The 21,119-nt window shown below is 39.1% G+C and overlaps 1 protein-coding gene across 9 annotated transcripts in view; it reads right to left on the bottom strand.

Moving 5' to 3' along the window:
- Positions 1 to 9,621: 9,621 nt before the first annotated feature.
- KTN1 (kinectin 1) overlaps positions 9,622 to 21,119 on the bottom strand; it is a 117,384-nt gene continuing 105,886 nt past the window's right edge. For 8 of the 9 annotated variants that reach the window (XM_025869979.2, XM_025869977.2, XM_025869980.2 and 5 more), the window contains 5 exons: positions 19,630 to 19,713; positions 16,466 to 16,558; positions 15,502 to 15,622; positions 14,998 to 15,072; positions 9,622 to 10,106 (listed from right to left, as the gene is read on the bottom strand). In XM_025869979.2, coding sequence (XP_025725764.1) covers positions 15,035 to 15,072; positions 15,502 to 15,622; positions 16,466 to 16,558; positions 19,630 to 19,713 — 336 coding nt within the window. In that variant the 3' untranslated portion in view covers positions 9,622 to 10,106; positions 14,998 to 15,034. The remainder of the gene's footprint in view (positions 10,107 to 14,997; positions 15,073 to 15,501; positions 15,623 to 16,465; positions 16,559 to 19,629; positions 19,714 to 21,119) is intronic. The other variant, XM_025869978.2, reaches the window with a different exon arrangement.

Here is a 21,119-nt window from a genome sequence, read left to right as displayed (position 1 = left end):
CCAAGAAGCTGCTGAATATCTTAAAGTCACTGCTAGCTACTTGGGTCTTCCTCCTCATTCCTCCTGAACCCCCACCCTTCCTGCTCATCCTCACCCTCCTCTCTTTCAACACCCTGCCTCCTTTCTTGCTTTCCTGCCCCATTATCGACAGATGACGATGGTGACAACTGATAACATGTATCGCACACTTACAATGTGCCAGGCACTCTTACAAGCAGTTTACACACGCTGTCATTTGCCTCCTACAACAAACCCACGTGTGCATTCCTATTATCCCTATTTTTCAGACGAGATGACTAAGGCACCCACATGTCTGAGTAACCCAAAACCAACGGGCACTGAAGAGCTCTCGGCCATCTTAGAGCCCTTCCCCTTCCCCAAGCCCTAACCAGGTCCTGTCCCTTCTGCCTCCTGGGTAAGCCCTGACTCCGTCCTTTCTCATCTGCATCATCCTGCTTTAGCTCGGGGTCTCGTTGCCTCTTGCCTGGATTCTTACTGCTCCAACCTCTCCACCGGCCTCACCACCACTCATGTATGTCTCCTTGCCCACACCATCCCCACATAGCCACATCGCTCATTCCATCCTTCACTCATTTGAGAAAATAGTCCTAAGCAGCTATCCTGTGCCAGGCACTGTAATAGCTTTGGGGTCATCCAAATGGTAAGATAGTCCCTGACCCCAAGGACCTCTCAGTATTGGGAAAGTCAGACAGACAAACCAAAAATAATACTCAGGGATAATGGAAAGGAAAACAGTACAACAGGTAAGACGGAAATTCAGAGGAAGGACTACTAGGTTCTGCCCAGCATTGTGTAACAATTATGATTGATTTTTGCTGCAAATCACTATAGTGGTTTGAACATAATTGGTGTTTTGTTATTTTTTTTAAAGATTTTTTTATTTATTTGACAGAGAGAGCACAAACAGGGGGAGCGGCAGGCAGAGGGAGAGGGAGAAGCAGGCTTCCGGCGGAGCAGGGAGCCCGATGCGGGGCTCGATCCCAGGACCCTGGGATCATGACCTGAGCTGAAGGCAGATGTTTAATGACTGAGCCACCCAGGTGCCCCTGTTGTTGTTATTTTAAACATACTCAGAAGTCTGGAGATGAGAAGTTACGGGGTAGGTCAGTTTCAAAGATCTGCGGGTTTCTTTTTCCGCTATTTCTTTGGTTTGTCCTACATGCCACAAGATGACTGCTGCATCTCTAGCCATTGTGTCCGTGTTCAAGGCAGGTTAAAGAGAAAAGGCAAAAGGGCTAGATCAGCTCAGGTGTTCCTCTTCTTTCTTCTTTTTGACTCAAATGAGATTTTGCTTTCCTAGAAGCCCCTCCTGTAGACATCTACTTAGGGTTCACAGCCCAGATCTGGGTTACATCACCACCCTTAGCTGCAAGAGAAGCTGGAAAAGTGAGTATTTGGCCTTTCAGCCTCTATAGTGGGAGGCAGCAAAGGAGAGGAGGTTGGGTGTAGCTGTTAAGTGGACAGACCACATATGCTCAGAAAAGTTTCAGAGTAGATTATGCTTGCTATGGTCTGAATGTGTCCTCTCAAAATTCGTAAGTTGAAATCTCACCCCCAGGTGATGGTATCAGGAGGTGGGACCTGTAGGAGGTAACTAGGCTATAAGGAAGGAGCCATCATGAATGGGATTGGTGCCTTATGAAAGAGGCCCCAGAGAGCTCCCTTGCCCATCACTTCCACCATGTGGGGACACAATGAGAAATCTGTGACCAGGAACCTCTCACTCCACCATGCTGGCACGCTGATCTCCAACTTCTAACCTCTAGAATTACGAGAAATAAATTTGTCTTTAAGCCACCCAGTGTATGGCATTTTGTTATAGGAACCCAAACTGACTAAGGTATGTTTAAGCTGAGTCTTGATTCCTAATTCACATTCCAAAAATGAGTGCCATGATGGATGTGCTGGTTCTCACTCAGAAACGCTCTAAGAGTGAAACTTTATGGACAGAACTATCTTATCATTATCATGTATCTGCTCAACAATAGGACAGAATCACTTAGATGAAGGTGGAAACTCACCTAACATTATCCGTCACCATCTCCTCTACCTCCTGCTTCAGCCCCTCCTCCCACTCTGCCAGCCCCCACTCTACAGTCCCTTCTTTGCCTGTGCCTCCCGCTTCAGCCCTTAGTTTAGACATTATGTTCTCCTGAGAGCCATCCCTGATTTGGCTCAGTGGACCTCCCACAGGAGTTTCCATGATTTATAACTCTGTGGGGCCCCCTGAGCTCTGTGAAGATACCACCAAATCTCTTGTTCTCTGCCGTGTCCTAGCCCCAGACCTTCTAGAAGACTTAGAATAAAAACTTGTTGAATGAATAAAAGTCACACATCTGCCATAAACATATTGTAGCATACCCATATTCACAGGAAGTGCCTTTATTCCTAGCCAAAAAGCAAACAAGCAAACAAAAAGCACCTGAGAAGTGAAGCCAAGAAGGAATGGGCTTAAACTTGATATGGTCCAACACCAAGAAGCTACTTCCTGTTGAGATCTGTAGAAAATCCTAACACTGGAACCAAAATTAGAATAAAACCAACCAATAAATTAGGATGAGAGATGGTGCTCAAAGGATCTAAACTGGTTTCCGGGCAACAAGGACCCAATTCCCCCGCCTCAGACTCACCTCAGTGCACGTGCCAGCCCCTTGCAAGTGTTTACTCTATGAGGCTGATCTAGTTCACCATGGGACGGAGGAAGATTAACATCACCCAGGGCACTGCACACATGGCGTCCCACTCTCCCACCACAACTCAGGGGTAAATAGCTGTGCTGTATGTGGGACCATGCTATGAGGCTATAACATGCTGTGGGAACAAAGAAGCCCCAGGGGCTAAACTAAGATGATTTCTTGCCCACCCAGTATGCTTCTGCACAGCTCTCCTCCAAGCACTGACTCTGGGATGTGAGCTCTTTGGTGTGACTCCATCAACCTGATCCTGCATTCCCAGCCATGGAGATCTCTCTCACCTACACTTGCCTTGAGGGCAAGAGCATCTCTATTCCAACTTGCTGCTTACTTCTTCCTCAACTCGCAGGCAGCGGGTGGTACCTTTAGCTTTTGTCTGCTGAGGTCTTTTCCTCCTTCCGATGGTCCCTCTGGACAGAATCCAAGACAATCCCACTGGCTTTCTCCCTCCTGTGCCTCCTGTCTGGCCCATCGCAGATATCCACATAAATCTTTCATTCTGAAAAATGTGGGTAATGCAAGCCATTCAGCATAACCACCTCTCCTCTAACCTGCCATCAACGCAACCACCTTTTGGCCTTTGGATTTTCCAGGAGTCATTCCCCAGTCCACTGTTTTCCAAATGCAGAGGATGCATTACAAGCTCTATAGACGGGCCCATTGAAGGCCTTCCCTCTTGACTGAAGATGAAGGAGCCCCTCCACCCACCATCTATTTCTACCTCTGGTGGTGTGACTCACAGCACAAGTAGAGCAATCTCTGAAAAATCCTCTTAACTTGTTGCTAACTCTGAACCCTTATATGACATCAGAGTGGACATGGGAATTAAAAGCAGTAGCACCATTTCCATCTTCCATTTTCAGTCCTGCAGATTTCAGAATCTCACCACTTCACACATTTGCTTCCACTTTTTTCAGATTTAGAGCTCTTTGCTGGGTGTGTGTGAGGGACAGGGTAATGGAACTTAGTTTATCAAAAAGAACTGAAAAGATGATGGACCATAGAGAAAGGAATAAAGTCAATAGGCATTGTAACTTTTTTTCAAATGCTGTCAAGGGGCTAAGGCCTCCATAAGGGCAAATGAACAGGAACAGTGGCATTTAGAGGCCAAGAGATCTAGAATGATGTGGGGATTGTATCAGAGGATAGGATGCTGGAGAATAATTACAAGGTTCAAGGTGTGGTCATAGGTGTGAAAGAGATGAAGGTCTTTGGAGTTGCAGTCATTTTAATAATGCCCCTCCCCCCAAGACAGCCACATCCTAATCCCCAGAATCTGTGACTATGTGATGTTACATGGCAAGGGGCGCCTGCAGCTGGGATTAAGGATTTTGAGATGGGAAGATGATCCTGGATTATCCAGGTGGGCCTTCAATATACTCACAAGGGGCCCCATAGAAGGAAGGCAAGAAGACCAATGGAGGAATTAGATGTGACAAGAGAAGCAAGTGTTTGGAATGATAAAAGCAAGGGCTGCTCACCAGCCAAGGAATGCAGGAGCCCCCAGAAGCCAGAAAAGGCAAGGGAACAGATTCTCCTCGACAGCCTCTGGAAGGAACCAACCCTGCTGACACCTTTAGTCCACTGAAATTGATTTGGTTCTTCTAGCCTCCAGTACTGTAAGACAGTAAGTTTGTATTGTTTGAAGCCTCTAAGTTTGTGGTAATTTATTATAGAGCCATAATCAACTTTATAGGAGTCAAGGTCTCAATCTTTATTCCAACTGATTCTTCCTTTAAGGAGAGAAAAATTCTAACAGTCAATATGAAGAATAACATTCATGCACATTCAGGTTTGGAGTAGTGGGGATAGAGAAATTCACCAGATAAACTTGTTTTTTAAAAAAATACTCCTTGTGTGGCATAACCTGGAAATATCAAGAAACACCAAGAAAACCACCAATTATCACTTTACATCGTTTTTAAGTTTTGGGAGAATTCTGTTTTCAATGTAGTAGGCTGACACGCTGCAATCTCTCTCCAGCTCCTCGAATTTGTAGAAATTATAAAGAGGATATAAAAATAATTAATATTTAGCAATGTTCAAAAATAAGAACACTCATTTGACAAGAAACTGCAAAAGAAAAGAAAATTAAAAACCATAATGCATATTTCCAAGTGTGGTCACCAAACCCACATCAGCATCACTTGAAACTCATTCCAAACTGCAAATTCTTGAGCCCCATCTCAGACCTAATACACCGGAAACATGGCAGGAATGTATCAATCAACAATTTAACAAATAGAAAATATCCATTCTCTGGGGCGCCTGGGTGGCTCAGTCGTTAAGTGTCTGCCTTCGGCTCAGGTCGTGATCCCAGGGTCCTGGGATCGAGCCCCATGTCGGGCTCCTTGCTCCGCAGGCAGCCTGCTTCTCCCTCTCCTGCTCCCCATGCTTGTGTTCTTGCTGTGTCTCTGTCAAATAAATAAAATCTTAAAAAAAAAAAAAGAAAGAAAATATCCATTCTCTTCACTTGCTTGGAATATTTAAAAATATTGACCACTGGCAACCAAGGAATTGGAAGAAAATTCATTGTTCCATTTGTTAGAATTTACTAGAGCCATATTGTTTTATTATTTGCACAGCTAAGCAAGGAGAAAAACTAGATGCCCAGGGCTGAAAAGCCTGCACAATTTAGATATGGAGATATGGTTATCAACCATGTTTATCAACACAATCCATCAACGTAAGTAAGAACGAATTTCCATTTCCTACAACTATCATCTATGGATTACAACAATACCATGTTTTAGAGATTTTGAAATGAATAAACAGAAACTCTGTATTTTGGCAATGAATGAAATCCCAAGAACTCTGTACTGAATAGCTCAGAAAGAACCTGCTCTTAATTCAAAAACTCGTGACTTCTTCATAGCAAGAGAATGCATAAATGTAAATAAGATCTTACCCACCTCTTTGACTCTGTTTCCTGTGTTCCTGAGATCACCAGAAAATAATATTACCCAATTCTTTCTCATTTTCTAACTGAAGAGGATAAGAACTAGCCTGGTAAAGTAATTTGAGATTTCAAATTACTTCATTTAATGAAATCATTTCCTGCCAAAGCTTAGCATTCTTGCTGATAGATCCTTTTATTCTAAACCAAAGCTAAATGATTTTTGGTTTTTGTTTTTAATTTCTTTCTTCTAAAGTCTCCACAAATTCGGGAAATTGGTGTCATACAAGTCATATTCACAGACCAAATGCAGTATTAGGAAACAACACTTAAAAAATCCATGATGTTGGCCGCCTGGATGGCTCAGTCAGTTAAGCATCCTTGACTCTTGATTTCTGATCAGATCGTGATCTCAGGGTCGTGAGGTCAAGCCCCACATTGGGCTCTGCATGGACACGGAGCCTGCTCAAGATTCTCTCTCCCTCCGCCCCTCCCCTTCTCGCTTTCTCTCTCTCAAAAGAAAAAAAGAAATCCATGATGTGAAAAATACACACTCCAAAAAAATAATCTCTTAAAGGAAATAAAAATAAATTTACATAAAATTTTCATAAATTGGTGATATTTTAAATGTCCCTTAGAGGAATATACCAAATAACTTATGGCATATCCACAGTTAAAAATGAAGAAAAGCTCCATGTATAAATTTTAAAGCTAATATTGAGCAAATAAAGCAAATAGCAGAATGATTATATAAAATAAAGTTCAAAAACGTGAAATTCATGGTTTCTGGTACACTTATATATGTTAATTGCATAACACCATGAAATTAAATGATAAACATCCCCTTTGGTGCAGTGGCTACGCCTCCGGAGAGGGAGGGAAATGGGACCAGGGAGGGGTACACAGCTATTTAAACTGTACCTTATGTTTTATTTAAAAAAACCTCAAGTAGGACAAAACGTTAATATTTGATACTGAGAGGATACATAGGTTTTTTTCCATTATTTTCCATGATTTTCTGTATGTTTAAAATCTTACGATTTCTTAAAATTAAGAACTGAAAGACAACAAAATCCCCACATATCAAAATCTGTGGGATGCAAAGAAGTACAGAGAACTTACAGTCTAAAATGAATTAGAAAACAAGAAATGAAAATAAATTTAGGAACAAGAAATTGGCAAAGTGCAACAAAATAAACAAAAAAAAAGACTGAAATGTTTTTTATCATTTTTAATTCATTAATAAATGAATTAAATATAAAACAAAATACAGTAAGAAAGTGCTGACAGAGTTCCCCAGTGTTGGGGGAAAAAACCAACACGCTAAGACCAGCAGCTCTAAAATTTTTGGTCTCAGAAATCCTTTACACTTTCAAAAGCTTTTTTGTTATTTCTATAATATTCAGTGCAGTAGAAATTCAAACCAAGAAAAAATTTAAATGTTCATTTATTTTAAAACAACATAATAAACATGTTTTCGTGAAATGTAATGTCATTTTCCAAAATAAAACCAACCAAAAGGATGTAGTGAGAAAACTGCATTACTTTACATGTTCGCAAATTTCTTTACTATCTGGCCTAATGGAAGCCAACTGCTTCTGCGTGCAATCTGCTGTGGTATGCTGTCTGGGTTGAAGTATACAAAGAAAATCTGGCCTCTGTATCCAGATACATTATTGGAAAACAGAGCAGCATCCATTTCAGACCACTGTGGATATTCTCAGACACAAGAGCAAAACTCAACATGTTATAATTACAGATTAATTGCCACATGGAGTCTGAAACCCCATCAGCGAGCTTTTGGCACTGTTACACTGAAATCCATTAGAATAGATCTTGTTACAACACATGCCTGATTTTGTGAACATTGTGCATTGGTCATTCTCCCCTCCCTGTTGGTTCTCCTCAACCTGAGTAATTTTCTTAGGGCTTCCTGCCTCAACTGGCTACAGTAGTGGCAAGGGGAGTCACTAGAGACAGAGAGCACAGAACTCTCTCTGGATGCCCCTTTCCTCTCTCAACGATCTGCTTATAACACACTAGGGAAAGGTGGACAGTTGAGGATGGAAGAGACAATTTTAAAACTGTCCCAAATTGGAACAGGCCATGTTGTGAACTTCCTGCCACATCACAGGCAAAAAGATGAATGTGTATTTGGTTGGGATATTGAGGGAGGGGGACACAATAAGAGATTGGACTGAATTCTTAATAATTTAAAAATTATTTTAATTTCTTAAAAATTCAAACATACGAAGAGGTTGAAAAATAATACAATTACACATTTCTTCTGAGGAACTAAGCTATGAAAGAGAATGGCAAAAGAACGGTGGGATTTCTGTTTGCTTTTTTCAGATGGCAAAGACATGGGTATCTTTATAGGCAATAGTCAAGGAAAAAGATTGAGAGATGATGATGATGATGATGATGATACGGTATCTGGCCTTCAGATCAATTTTCCAGTGGTTTGCTGAAAGCAGCAAGGCCTGGGGTAGTCCAAATCCTCAGCCAGTCATCAGTGGCCATGAGCAGCCTCTTCAGTTTATCTCTACATACTTTAGAAATACTATCTGGTGGGGGCGCCTGGGTAGCTCAGTTGTTAAGCATCTGCCTTCAGCTCAGGTCATGATCCCAGGGTCCTGGGATCGAGCCCCGCGTCGGGCTCCCTGCTCAAAATCTTTAAAAAATAATAAATAAGAAATACTATCTGGTTGTACACGGGATGATATGAAACGGCACCACTTCAGATAATTCTCAAACTACAAAAATGAATTTTATCCATTCATTCCTTTCAGTACCTGAGCACAAGTGTCAGGCACTTGCTCGGGACTGGGGAAAAAGCAAAGAATAGAAGAGAGGATTCCTGCCCTCATGGAGCTACTTTCTGGTGGGAGGAAGAGGTATGACCAAGTATATACTGGAGGCTATAGACATTATAATAAAAATAGGTAGGTCGATAGGGAGGCAGAGGGGGATACTGGATGGTCAAGAAAGACCTGATGAGAAAGAGGACATTCTAACAGATTTCAAGATGGTGAAGAAGCAAGCCAGGACTGATATCCAAGAGAAGAGAGCTATTTTAAGCAGAAGCATTACTGAAATAGCAAGGAGACCACACTATGGCCTAACAGGCACTTTTATATTCAATGGCACAAGACAGCTTTCAGTGGTTAATTAAATAATAATCAAATTATTAAAAGGAATTCTTAATCTCAGGAAACAATTTGAGAGTTACTGGAGTGGTGGGGGGTGAGAGGGATGGGGTGGTTGGGTGATGGACATTGGGGAGGGTATGTGCTATGGTGAGCGCTGTGAATTGTGCAAGACTGTTGAATCACAGACCTGTACCTCTGAAACAAATAATATATTATATGTTAAAAAAAAAAGAAGAAGAAGATAGTAAGAGGGGAAGAATGAAGGGGGGGAAATCGGAGGGGGAGACGAACCATGAGAGACAATGGACTCTGAAAAACAAACTGAGGGTTCTAGAGGGGAGGGGGGTGGGGGAATGGGTTAGCCTGGTGATGGGTATTAAAGAGGGCACATACTGCATGGAACACTGGGTGTTATATGCAACAATGAATCATGGATCACTACATCAAAAACTAATGATGTAATGTATGGTGATTAACATAATAAAATAAGATTTAAAAAATAAAAATAAAATGAAGAAAAAAACTCTCTTCAACAAAAAATAACGTGCAAACTGTGTAACACAGTGCCTGACAAGGACACTATCATTAGTTAAGAACAGTAAGTGTAAAAGCAGAGCCCTTCCACCTGAAGCTGGAGTAGTGGGTCTGAATACTGGATTCCTGCCTCCCCCTTTCTGTGGCGCACAGCACTGCTGCACAAAGTGCACAGCACATGACCCAGAACCCCCCATACAGAAGCTCTAGAACAACAATGCCTATCTTACCTTGTCCAAGAGCTGCAATTAATCACTGTGTTCTAAATTATGTTGATCTGTATGGCTAATGAGATCTGTTAAAGCGCAATGAAAATTAGAGCAAGTTTGAATAATAAGCATCCCTTTATTTGCTGACGCCATTACAAAAAACGGATTACATTAGCAACAAAAAAGTGTTTTCTTGAAGTCAGAGGCAGTTACTCCCCAAAATGTTAAGTAAAACAGTGTACAACATCAGTATTAAAATGTTAAATTTTATATTGTCTTTACCACTTTTGATCTTCTGAACAATTTTATTGAGCAAAATAAGATAAAAGATTACATGTTTATTTTATCTTCAGGAATGTAAAGGTCTAATTATTCAAACAGTTTTTATTATAAAACTAAACTCTGAAGGTGTCTACAGAGTTGGCTTTTTTTTTTTCTCTCTTTAAATCAGTAGTCTAACAAGGATTAGAAAAGACAAAACTCTGTTCAGTGTTTCTGACAAAGTAGAAAGGGTGAAAACATAAATAAGGCTTTAATTTGGCAAAATATAATACAATGCCTTCTGTTATCCTTGAATGAACAGTTTCCCAGTTACTTCACTCTGTAAAAGATCAGAAAGAAAGAAATTCATTTTAAAACAAGAAACAAAAGGCAATCAGAAGACATTTGTCAAACACCAAAAATACATATTCTATTTGATCTAGCATGGCTCTTTCAACTAGGATCAAAGCAATTATACTAATGGTAATCAAAAACAAGAGAGAAATCACAGGATTCAGAAGCTTTTGAGGTGGATTTAAAAATATGAGTGAAAACCTCAAACCAAACAGAATAATGTGGGGATTTAAAAATACTATTAGAAAATTTAAGAGAACATTGGGAATCCATTTTTATTAGTTCTTCTCAAGAAAATATAAAGCTAATAAAGTGAGTAGCACTGAAATTTACAACTCTCCCCCCATGAATAAAGTTTCAGACAGAAATTTTCTGAGGTCATGGGAAGCTTTCCAAGTCAGATAAAATGACTATAAGAAATTAAGCTTCAAAAGTCATTAGAGAGACTAAAAAAAGACTTAACCAAATGCAACATATAAATTCTGACTGGATCCTGGTTTGGAAAAATAGCTAAAAAATACTTGCGGTATACCTGGGGAACTTGAACATGGGTTTAATAATGGATAATTTTATGTAACTACTGGTTTTGTTTAGATGTGATAGTGGTTCTATGGATTTGTAAGAGAATGCTTTTGTTCTTCAGAGATGCATTCCCAAGTGCTTAAGGATAAAATGTCGTATCTGAAAGTCACTTTCAAAAGGTTTGACATTAACCAAATACATATATACATGGAAAGAGATGAAGCAGGTGAAGGATGTGCGAGTGTTGCACTATTCTTTCAACTTTTATGTGTGAACTTTTTCAAAATAAAAAGTTGAGGAGAAAAGAATGAGAAAGTGGAAAAAGCCAAGTTATCACTGGCTATCATGTTCTCTAATTAAGAATAAGATTAACGGTGGATCAGAAAGTGTACACAGCCCACTGGTACAGGACGCTATTGAGTGCTATGTAAACACACCACGGAAAATGAAAGCCTGAGCTACGTGATAGCCAAGTGTAAAGTGTAGAAATAAAAGCTAGTTTTTATCTGGAACACTAATCCTTATACTTCAGTACCGCTATAAAAGAACATCTTTCAGAAACGAGGGACAACATCATAAAAAAAATCTATTGGTCACATGGAATAGGGAGAGCAAATACATACAAAACACATACATAAAACTTCACCTCAATTTTTTCTGGATAACATTAAGAGCCTCTCCAACTCACTACTGACAAAATACCAACTTTAGGACACAGTCACACTTGACAAAACAAACGGTTAAGAGGCTGGCAACGAAGGATTAGACAGAATGAGGAGGAAAAAAAAAGCAAGAAAAAGAGGTCAGGGCACAGAATGCCTGAATTAGAGAAGAAAAGTACTGATTAAGAGTGCAGGCGTTGGGCAAAGACCACCACAATTTAAATCCACCCAGTTACGAGTTGCATGACCTTGGGCAAACTACAGAACCTCTGTGGGTCTGTTGTAAAATGGAATAAAAAACCAAATAATACCACCTACCTACCCACTGCCCTGGGTTGTTGTGAAGATTAAGCAAATGACCACAAGTCAGAAGCCTGCTCAAGCTTAGTGGGATACTCATAAAGTGCTGTTAAAATAAACCTCTTCCCTCCATAGGATTCCATAAACTGGTTCCAAGGGAAGAGAACCTGAGTGTTATGGTATGAATGTTTGTGCCCACCCCAATTCATATACTGAAATTCTAACCCCCCAGTGTAATGGCATTTGGAAGTGGGGCCTTTGGAAGACTCCACCATCATGAATGGGACTAGTGTCCTTCTAAAAGGGAGCCCAGAGAGCTCCCTTGCCCCTTCTGCCATGCACGGACTGTCAGAAATAAATGTTATTTAAGCCACCCAGTCTATGGCATTTTTGTTATAGCAGCCCAAACAGAATGGAGTAATGAAATCTTCTGATATGGTCAGACATACAGTTTGAACACTTAGAAGGCAAGCAAATATGAAAGAAACATAAGGAAAAATAGATATCTGGGAACAAAAAAAAGCATACTATCAAGTACTAGTGTTGTTAGTCCAAAGCTTAAAAAAAAGAAAAAAGTATCTTAATTCATACAAAGGAAGGGAAGAGGTGACAATCTTCTTTTTTTGGGGTGGAGGGATAAGAGATGGATAGGAAGACTTCCAAAAGAAAAGAAAGGTTAAGGTCTTACAAATTAAGGATATAAGATCAATACATATACCCCCTACAGCTCAGAGAAATGCTAAGTAATGAATATTAGGATTTAGAAAACTAAATAACTGCATATCATCATCCCATTTTTGCCTTTCAAAAACTGTTTTTCCCTTATCAAATATGTATAGCATTATTTTAAGCAATTCATATGTATTTGTGGTATATACTAAAAAGAAGTAAGTTTCCTGACATCAGATATTAGCCTATTACCCACATTTCGATGATTAAACCAGCTATATTTCCAATTTAATCATTAGGTAGTAGTAGGTTTTTTTTGTTTGTTTGTTTTTCTCATCCAATACAGGTACTAGTTTTAAAAGAATTCGCAAGAGGGGTGCCTGGTTGACTCAGGTTGTTGAGTATCAGACTCCTGATTTCAGCTCAGGTCGTGATCTCAGGGTCGTGAGATGGAGCCCTGTGTCAGGTTCCGCAATGGGCATTGGGCCTGCTTAAGATTCTTGCTCTCCCTCCCCGCTCTGTCCCTTCCCACCACCCCACCCCCCTAAAAAGAAATAAGTAAATGAATTCACAAGACGGAGAATGTATCAAGCAAAAATGATGGCTGAAGTTCAAAACTGGGTAACAAAAATTTATTTTATTTTTTAAGATTTTATTTATTTGAGAGAGAGAGAATGAGAGATAGAGAGCATGAGAGGGAAGAGGGTCAGAGGGAGAAGCAGACTCCCTGCTGAGCAGGGAGCCCGATGTGGGACTCGATCCCAGGACTCCGGGATCATGACCTGAGCCGAAGGCAGTTGCTTAACCATCTGAGCCACCCAGGTGCCCCTATTTTTTTTTTTTTAAAGATTTTATTTACTTTTTGTCAGAGAGCACAAGCAGGCGGAGTGGCAGGCAGAGGGAGAGGGAGAAGCAGGCTCCGGGTAACAAACATTTAAAGGGTACAAAGAAGGCTGTGGGGGCACCTGGGTGGCTGAGTTGGTTAAGCAACTGCCTTCAGCTCAGGTCATGATCCCAGAGTCCCTGGATCAAGTCCCACATCGGGCTCCCTGCTCAGAAGGGAGTCTGCTTCTCCTTCTGACCCTCTCCTCTCATGCTCTCTCTCACTCTCTCTCAAATAAATAAATAAAATCTTTAAAAAAAAACCAAAACAAAACAAAGAAGGCTGCGGGAACCAAGGAATCTGTAGGGAGGGGTTACCACTGCCAATGCCGGGTAGAACCTATAGAAGAAAGAGTTCTCAAGTGCCTAGTAGACCCTGTCTTCAGACAATCCATTCTATCCAACCCATTCTGCCCTTCACATTGCACTGCTGATGCTCAACCACCTTCTCACCTGCCAAACTTGGACTTACATTCATTAGCTGACCAAAGAGTTATCACTTAGGGGAGCTGCCTGCCAAACAACAGTTCAGTTTTAGCTGTGTTGCCAGGATATACATACTTAACAAGTTGCTACAATTTCATAAATCAGGAAGAAAAAATCTGAAAAATAAAAGTGTTATACTACCAATAATCAGTATAAGTCTCAAATTTAATAGGAAGACGACCAATGTGGAAATAGGTTCCTAAGACTTAATATGAGCAGACACGTGTTTGGGAAGAAAAAGAATTATTAAAGAACACCTATGAGATGCTGGAGAGATATTACCGACAAGGTTGAAAGGCATGGGGTAATAAGTAATCTTACAATTTTTTAGGCTCTCAGAAATGAAGCACTTTCCTTATCACACCAAGGCCTATGGACTGACTTCAGCCTATTTAGCATATTTCATAACTACTTTCAGTCTCTTATACTGGAAATTTATACTTTCTTATACTTTCCGTATCAGGAAATCACTAATGACCTCAGCAAAAAAGTTTTCATTGGAATGGCATTCTAGAGTACATGGAGCTGTTAATAGCAATTAAAGAAGTAGATATTATGAGAATAGTTTCTTATTTTAAGAATCTCTGTTAAACAGTGATGTAAAAAAAAAAATTAAGGTGAGGGGTGCCTGGGTGGCTCAGTTGTTAAGCGTCTGCCTTCGGCTCAGGTCATGATCCCAGGGTCCTGGGATCGAGCCCCGCATCGGGCTGGCTCTCTGCTCATCAGGAAGCCTGCTTCTCCCTCTTCCATTCCCCCCCTGCTTGTGTTCCCTCTCTTGTTCTCTGTCAAAATAAATAAATGAAATCTTAAGAAAAAAAAATTAAGGTGGTAACCTGAAGAAAGGTTAAAATAAGACATTAGAGCAGGTTTTCAAGACTGAACAGAAGGAGCATGTGCAGGGAAGAGAGTAAGGCTGAAGACATGGAAAAGAGAGTTACCAGTGATGCAGGAAGCAGATTATTTACTAATTTAGAGAAGGGAAGTAATGTGGCAGAAGTTTAACTACAGGCAATGGAGAGGTTAGCTTACCAAGGATAAAAGATTAAGGTATAATTATTTTTGCGGACAGGTTAATAGAATGAGCTGGCTTTGTCTACAAAATCTTGTGGAGCTAACTGACCTGAATAGCATTTTAAAGGAGAGTTTATGCTAAGGCAGACGAGATGACAATCATTCTATAAAAGTGAGATAGAATGCCCCTATAACCAAAATGGCAATCCATCCAACTTTTCCAGGACACCTAATATATCTGGAGGGCAATAAAATTTCATAATATGGTTTGTTTAATGATAGGTTTATTTGTCTTCAATTAAGACTCTCACTTTAGGAGTTAAAAAATAGGATTTCTTTGATTACCTTACAAGCAGACTTAAGTAAAAACTCAGTTTCCAATTTAAAGAAATTGTGATGACTTGATTTTCAATTCAGCATCTACCATCAGTAAAAACATTACAGTCATTTTATTTTGCCAAGTCATTACGAAAAAAAAAAAAGAAAAAATCACACAGACACTTTACCCGAACTAAGATCAGGATCAACTAAAGAAGTAGTTGCCCATATTATCCAACAAAACCTAGGTAAACAAGTCACAAGAGAGTATGTTTTTTAAGAAGGTCAAAGGAGGCAAAAACAAAAGGTTTTCCCCGCTCCAAGCTGCAAGACCAAAATATGAAAGAAATGGAAATAAAACTCCAAGAAAGCTAAAGCTGTCATCTGCAGGTGCTGAGAGAAAGAAAGAGGGACTACTTCCAGGAGGGGAATGGGAGCTCCCATAGTCCTGGTAAACCCCCACTACAAATACACTCACATACACTCTGTCAACCAGCCGTAAACAGACAACAGTACTTCAGTTATTCTTACCTAATACCTGGTAGTGTTCTTTCTCCTTTGTGAGCTGTTGGTTTACTGCCTGAAGCAACTGCTGTAACTGGGTGACAGTCTGATTTAGACTTACAGACATTGTCTCCTTCTCAGAAGACTCCTAAAAAGAAGAGGAAAGTGATAAAAAAAAAACTCCAAACATGAGGAAAAGGCATTTGCAACCTAAAACAGAAAGTATTTTGTTTTAAATACAAACATGAAAAATCTTGAAAATGACATAAAAATTAACAAAAACCACATACAGAAACAGTATTTGCTATCTAGTGATGCAAATTAGATTGCACCAAAGAAAGCTATATTATGTCACTAGGCCAACAAAGGCAAAAATCTAGACCCTGATTTAGTAGTTGTAAATCCATTTCTCCTTTCAGAAAAAAAAAATCTGCCAGACACCAAAGGAGAGCACATTTGTAACAGTAAAAGTTCACATATCTTGAGCCCGAAGTGCTAGGCAGCACTATTTTAAGTGCTACGCACTATTCTAAGTGTTTTAGATAGTAACTCATTTATTCCCATCAACAATCCTTACAGGATTGGTACTATTATCAGTGCCTTTCACAGATGGGGCAACCAAAGCACAGAGAGGCTACAGAAAGTTGTCCAGAGTCACACAGCTACTAAGTAGCAGAGTCAGGATTCAAGCACGGGCAGTCTAACAAAGTCCACATTCTTCAGCAATATACCATAATACTTCCAACACAAACATTACAATTAATGTACTATCTTACAAGCTAAAGTGAAAACAAACATTAATAAAAACAGTGCATTTCAGAGATAAAATATCTGGAAGAAAAGATGACCTTCAGTAAGAATGCAACATAACTGATGGAAGTACATTACAAAGGCATTATTTTTTAGTCAGAAACAGATCTAGCACATTTTTATTCTTCATGTAATTTACAAGGTAATTAGCTAGAGATCTGGGGTAAAAGAAAATGCATACCATTTCTGGGGAAACATCACTATTCTCAATAACAGTAGTGTCTCCAGCAGCTTTTACGATTTTTGACTGGATAAGATCCAGCGACTGTTGAGCCTGTAAGGAAAGCAACGTGGTAGCCTCTAAATACTACAATGGAGTATTACGAGGGAAAAAAAAAAAAAAAGTGATTTTCTTACATATTTTTTACAAGATTAAAGCTCATCTCAAAATACAATGGAAAGCCGCTTTTCTGCCCGTGGACGCCGCAGAGTAAGCATCGTTTAAGTCTCCCCTCCCACCGCCGTCACGTCTAAGTCAGAGTCTCCCAAAGAGCCTGAACAGTTGCGGAAGCTCTTCATCGGAGGTTTGAGCTTTGAAACAACCGATGAGAGTCTGAGGAGCCATTCTGAGCAATGGGGAACGCTTACGGACTGTGTGGTAATGAGAGATCCAAACACCAAGCGCTCCAGAGGCTTTGGGTTTGTCACGTATGCCACTGTGGAGGAGGTGGATGCAGCCATGAACGCAAGGCCACACAAGGTGGATGGAAGAGTTGTGGAACCAAAGAGGGCTGTCTCAAGAGAAGATTCTCAAAGACCTGGTGCCCACTTAACTGTGAGAAAGATTTGTGTTGGTGGCATTAAAGAAGACACTGAAGAACATCACCTAAGAGATTATTTTGAACAGTATGGGAAAATTGAAGAGATCGAGATCATGACTGACCAAGGCAGTGGCAAAAAGAGAGGTTTTGCTTTTGTAACATTTGATGACCATGACTCTGTAGACAAGATTGTCATTCAAAAATACCATACTGTGAATGGCCACAACTGTGAAGTAAGGAAAGCCCTATCTAAGCAAGAGATGGCTAGTGCTTCATCCAGCCAAAGAGGTCGAAGTGGTTCTGGAAACTTTGGTGGTGGTCGTGGAGGTGGTTTTGGTGGGAATGACAACTTTGGTCGTGGAGGGAACTTCAGTGGTCGAGGTGGCTTTGGTGGCAGTCGAGGTGGTGGTGGATATGGTGGCAGTGGGGATGGCTATAACGGATTTGGTAATGATGGAAGCAACTTTGGAGGTGGTGGAAGCTACAATGGTTTTGGCAATTACAACAATCAATCCTCAAATTTTGGACCCATGAAAGGAGGAAATTTTGGAGGCAGGAGCTCTGGCCCCTATGGTGGTGGAGGCCAATACTTGGCCAAACCACGAAACCAAGGTGGCTATGGTGGTTCCAGCAGCAGCAGTAGCTATGGCAGCGGCAGAAGGTTTTAATTACTGCCAGGAAACAAAGCTTAGCAGGAGAGGAGAGCCAGAGAAGTGACAGGGAAGCTACAGGTTACAACAGATTTGTGAACTCAGCCAAGCACAGTGGTGACAGGGCCTAGCTGCTACAAAGAAGACATGTTTGAGACAATACTCATGTGTATGGGCAAAAAACTCGAGGACTGTATTTGTGACTAATTGTATAACAGGTTATTTTAGTTTCTGTTCTGTGGAAAGTGTAAAGCATTCCAACAAAGGGTTTTAATGTAGATTTTTTTTTTTTTTGCACCCATGCTGTTGATTGCTAAATGTAATAGTCTGATCATGACGCTGAATAAATGTGTCTTTAAAAAAAAAAAAAATACAATGGAAAGCCAATCTATTCAGTTTTTTCCTCCAAAATTAAAAGTTTCCTCCTTGACCAGATTATAAAAACATATGCTGTTTTAAAAAGTTCAAACAACAGAGAAAAACGTATAAAGAAATTAAAAGAAGAAATAGCCACAGTTGATATTTAGGTTAACATTAGTCTAGATCACGCATCAGCCAAATGTGGCCACAGCCTGTTTTTGTATAGCTCACAAGCTAAGAGGGGTTTTCACATTTTTAAAGGGTTGTGTTAAACACACAAAGAAGGGTATGTGAGAGAAACCATATATGCCCCACAAATCCTAAATAGTGGCTTTGCTCTGACCCTCTTGTCCAGATCCCTCTTATATACATACAAGTGCTAGCAGAAAATTTGGGCAGAAAATTTCATATAAATGGGCTTTTAACATACCTATTTTATACTTGCTTGTTTTACAAAGTATTTTGTTAACTTTTTATATCAATAAATATTTATGTACATTTCTAATCAAGTGTTGCACAGTATTTCTGGTCTACAGATAAGGGGCAGTCACTGTCTTCTACTGTTGCATTAGCAATCATAAATAACATGGTACATCCATATCTTTGAGCACCTGTTTAATATCCTTAATACCTGAGACATGGAACTGCATGTTTTATATTTTGATCAAGAGGTCAAAAATTAAAATCACCTATCAAAGTAAGTCAGATTGCTCATCCTTGACAATGTATCATGAACCTACTTCTGAAACAAACATCCTGAGTTCTGAAACAAACATCCTGAGTTCACATTTTATCTACTGGTTAACAGTAACGCCAAAATAATTTGAAGCAATTCTGGATTCCTACACTTATTTTTTCATCATGCTAAACGTACTCTTAATGGATTCCTAGACTTTTACGTAACAATTAGAAGCTGTATCATACAAAACAAAAATATTTCTTTCAACTTTTAAAAAAGCGACTATTTGTTTTGCTAATGACTCCCACAAACACAATCATAGCTCTAAAGCAGCTTTGTTAAGCATATGTGACTTGCACTATTGAAACTATCTAAAAACAGAATTACAAATAACTTGCCATCCTAATGTAGAGAGTAAGAAATGTAATCTTAAAAACTCCCCATTTATACATGAGATTAAGAAGTATATTTCCACAAAGAAATAAATGAAAGGAACAAATTTCTGAAACATCAAAGGTCTACACATTTTGAATCTATAAAAATCAAAAGAAACATATTTTGTAAGCAACTACATAAGAAAAGCCCAACAAAACAATACATGGATGTAACCAAATTTTTAAAAAAGAGTACCTTCAATTGCATTTAAAACTTAATCTATACTTTATAAAACAATTACTTATATACATGTGTTGAAATAATGAAGCAAATTAAGAACAATTGAAAAACAAGCCAAAAAGTTTAGTTCAAAAAATGCAATTGTAGAACAAACATCTTAAATTTATAAACACATTAATATGCAAAAAAAAAAAATCCAGAATTTGCAGTATGTTTACTTAAGATTCAAGGCACAACATAGCATGATGATATGGCATCTTCAAGACAAGCAGTGTCTTACCTTATGCAAGTCACCAGCTACCTTCTGTCTTTCACTTTGTTCAGTTCTAAGCTTTGTGAGTGTTTCATTTAACTGTGTCTTTAACTGTAAAAATAAAGGAACACCACAATTAACTTAATTTGCATCCTTCTTTGATTGTGCTGAGACCTCTAGAAGAATGAATGAGAAAGAATGGGATTGCTAACAGTGATTATGCACAGTGGATTAGCCAATATGCTGCACCAGATGTATAGAAAAGCTAAGCAATGGAGGTTCCCATCTGGAAAGCTAAATATAAGAAAAGCTACAGAAACAAACGAGGGTTCAGAGTAGAAAACTGTAAATGTAAAAATAAAACCATCACATTCCAGTAAAGTGCCTTTTAAAAGTATTACTATTCACTATTCATAAAGTACTTCATTCATATTTTAAATTAAAAGGCAAGTAGCCAGAAATTTTACTATTTAGTTTTTTAAGGTCTTCTGACTTATACAGTTAACAGTCAATTGTGTAATATTTTAAGACATTAAATGGAAGATTACAATCCAATAAAATGAAACTTCAAAAATTTAAATGCTGATCATCCTTTAAAACATCACTAAAGAGATCAGTGCAAGACCACAAGGGCCTAATTATACAAAAAGCGGTCTTTTTTTTTTTTATTTTATCATGTTATGTTAAAGCGATATCTTAAGATACAATTCTCAAGAACCAATTTATCCAGTTATAAAGTTCTATAAGCTCTAGTGCCAATATATAATGCCTCTTCTCATGATAAATGCTCCAATTAAATATGAATGAGGGAAATGGACTACACTGACAATAACTTTCTTATTAAATTCATCAAGTTAATTGATTTTGCCTCACACCGACAGGCATACCATCCCAAACAGTTTCTGGAGATCCAAAAGGGAGAGATATAAGATACTAACCTTTCAAACTGGAGAAGGAATTAGTGAGGGACATTCCATTTGGAAATTTTATTTGGGGAACTCTATCTAAATACCCAAATGCTTCAGTTTTTGTTCTTTCACTTAACTCTCTTTAGTACATCAGAGAATTATTCCTTTGACCCCCAAACATACAATGTATTATATAAGCAAACAAAATTATTTTATCTTAAAATGTGGCAAGAGTTATCCTGAGCAAACAAACAGAAAGACTAAAACAAAGATTACAAATTCAAGGCAAAAATAAGAAACAAATACCATTTAAAATGGCCCCTTAACAGAAGTAAAGAGGCAAAAATACAAAGAGAACATTAGGCTGAACTCAACCATAATCCTATGGGTCTGATGCTACCACTGGGGTCAGCTTTGACCAAGCACCAAAGTTAAAAGTAAAATCTCCAACAAATGGAGTTAAAAATGACTTTTTAAAAACACATTACAGGGTAAGGCTTATAGCTTATAGCTACGGCCTAATCACAGTCCTGATGTGTGCAATATATAAGCATACGTATAATAAAACTAGTCACACATTGCAGTGGCAATGATTCAATTAAATAAAAT

Source organism: Callorhinus ursinus, unplaced genomic scaffold (genome assembly GCF_003265705.2).
Source record: "Callorhinus ursinus isolate GAN/ISIS: 27379988/994484 unplaced genomic scaffold, GSC_fseal_2.0 scaffold8, whole genome shotgun sequence".
Classification (NCBI taxonomy): Eukaryota; Metazoa; Chordata; class Mammalia; order Carnivora; family Otariidae; genus Callorhinus; species Callorhinus ursinus.
This window is presented reverse-complemented; position numbering and strand designations above follow the sequence as displayed.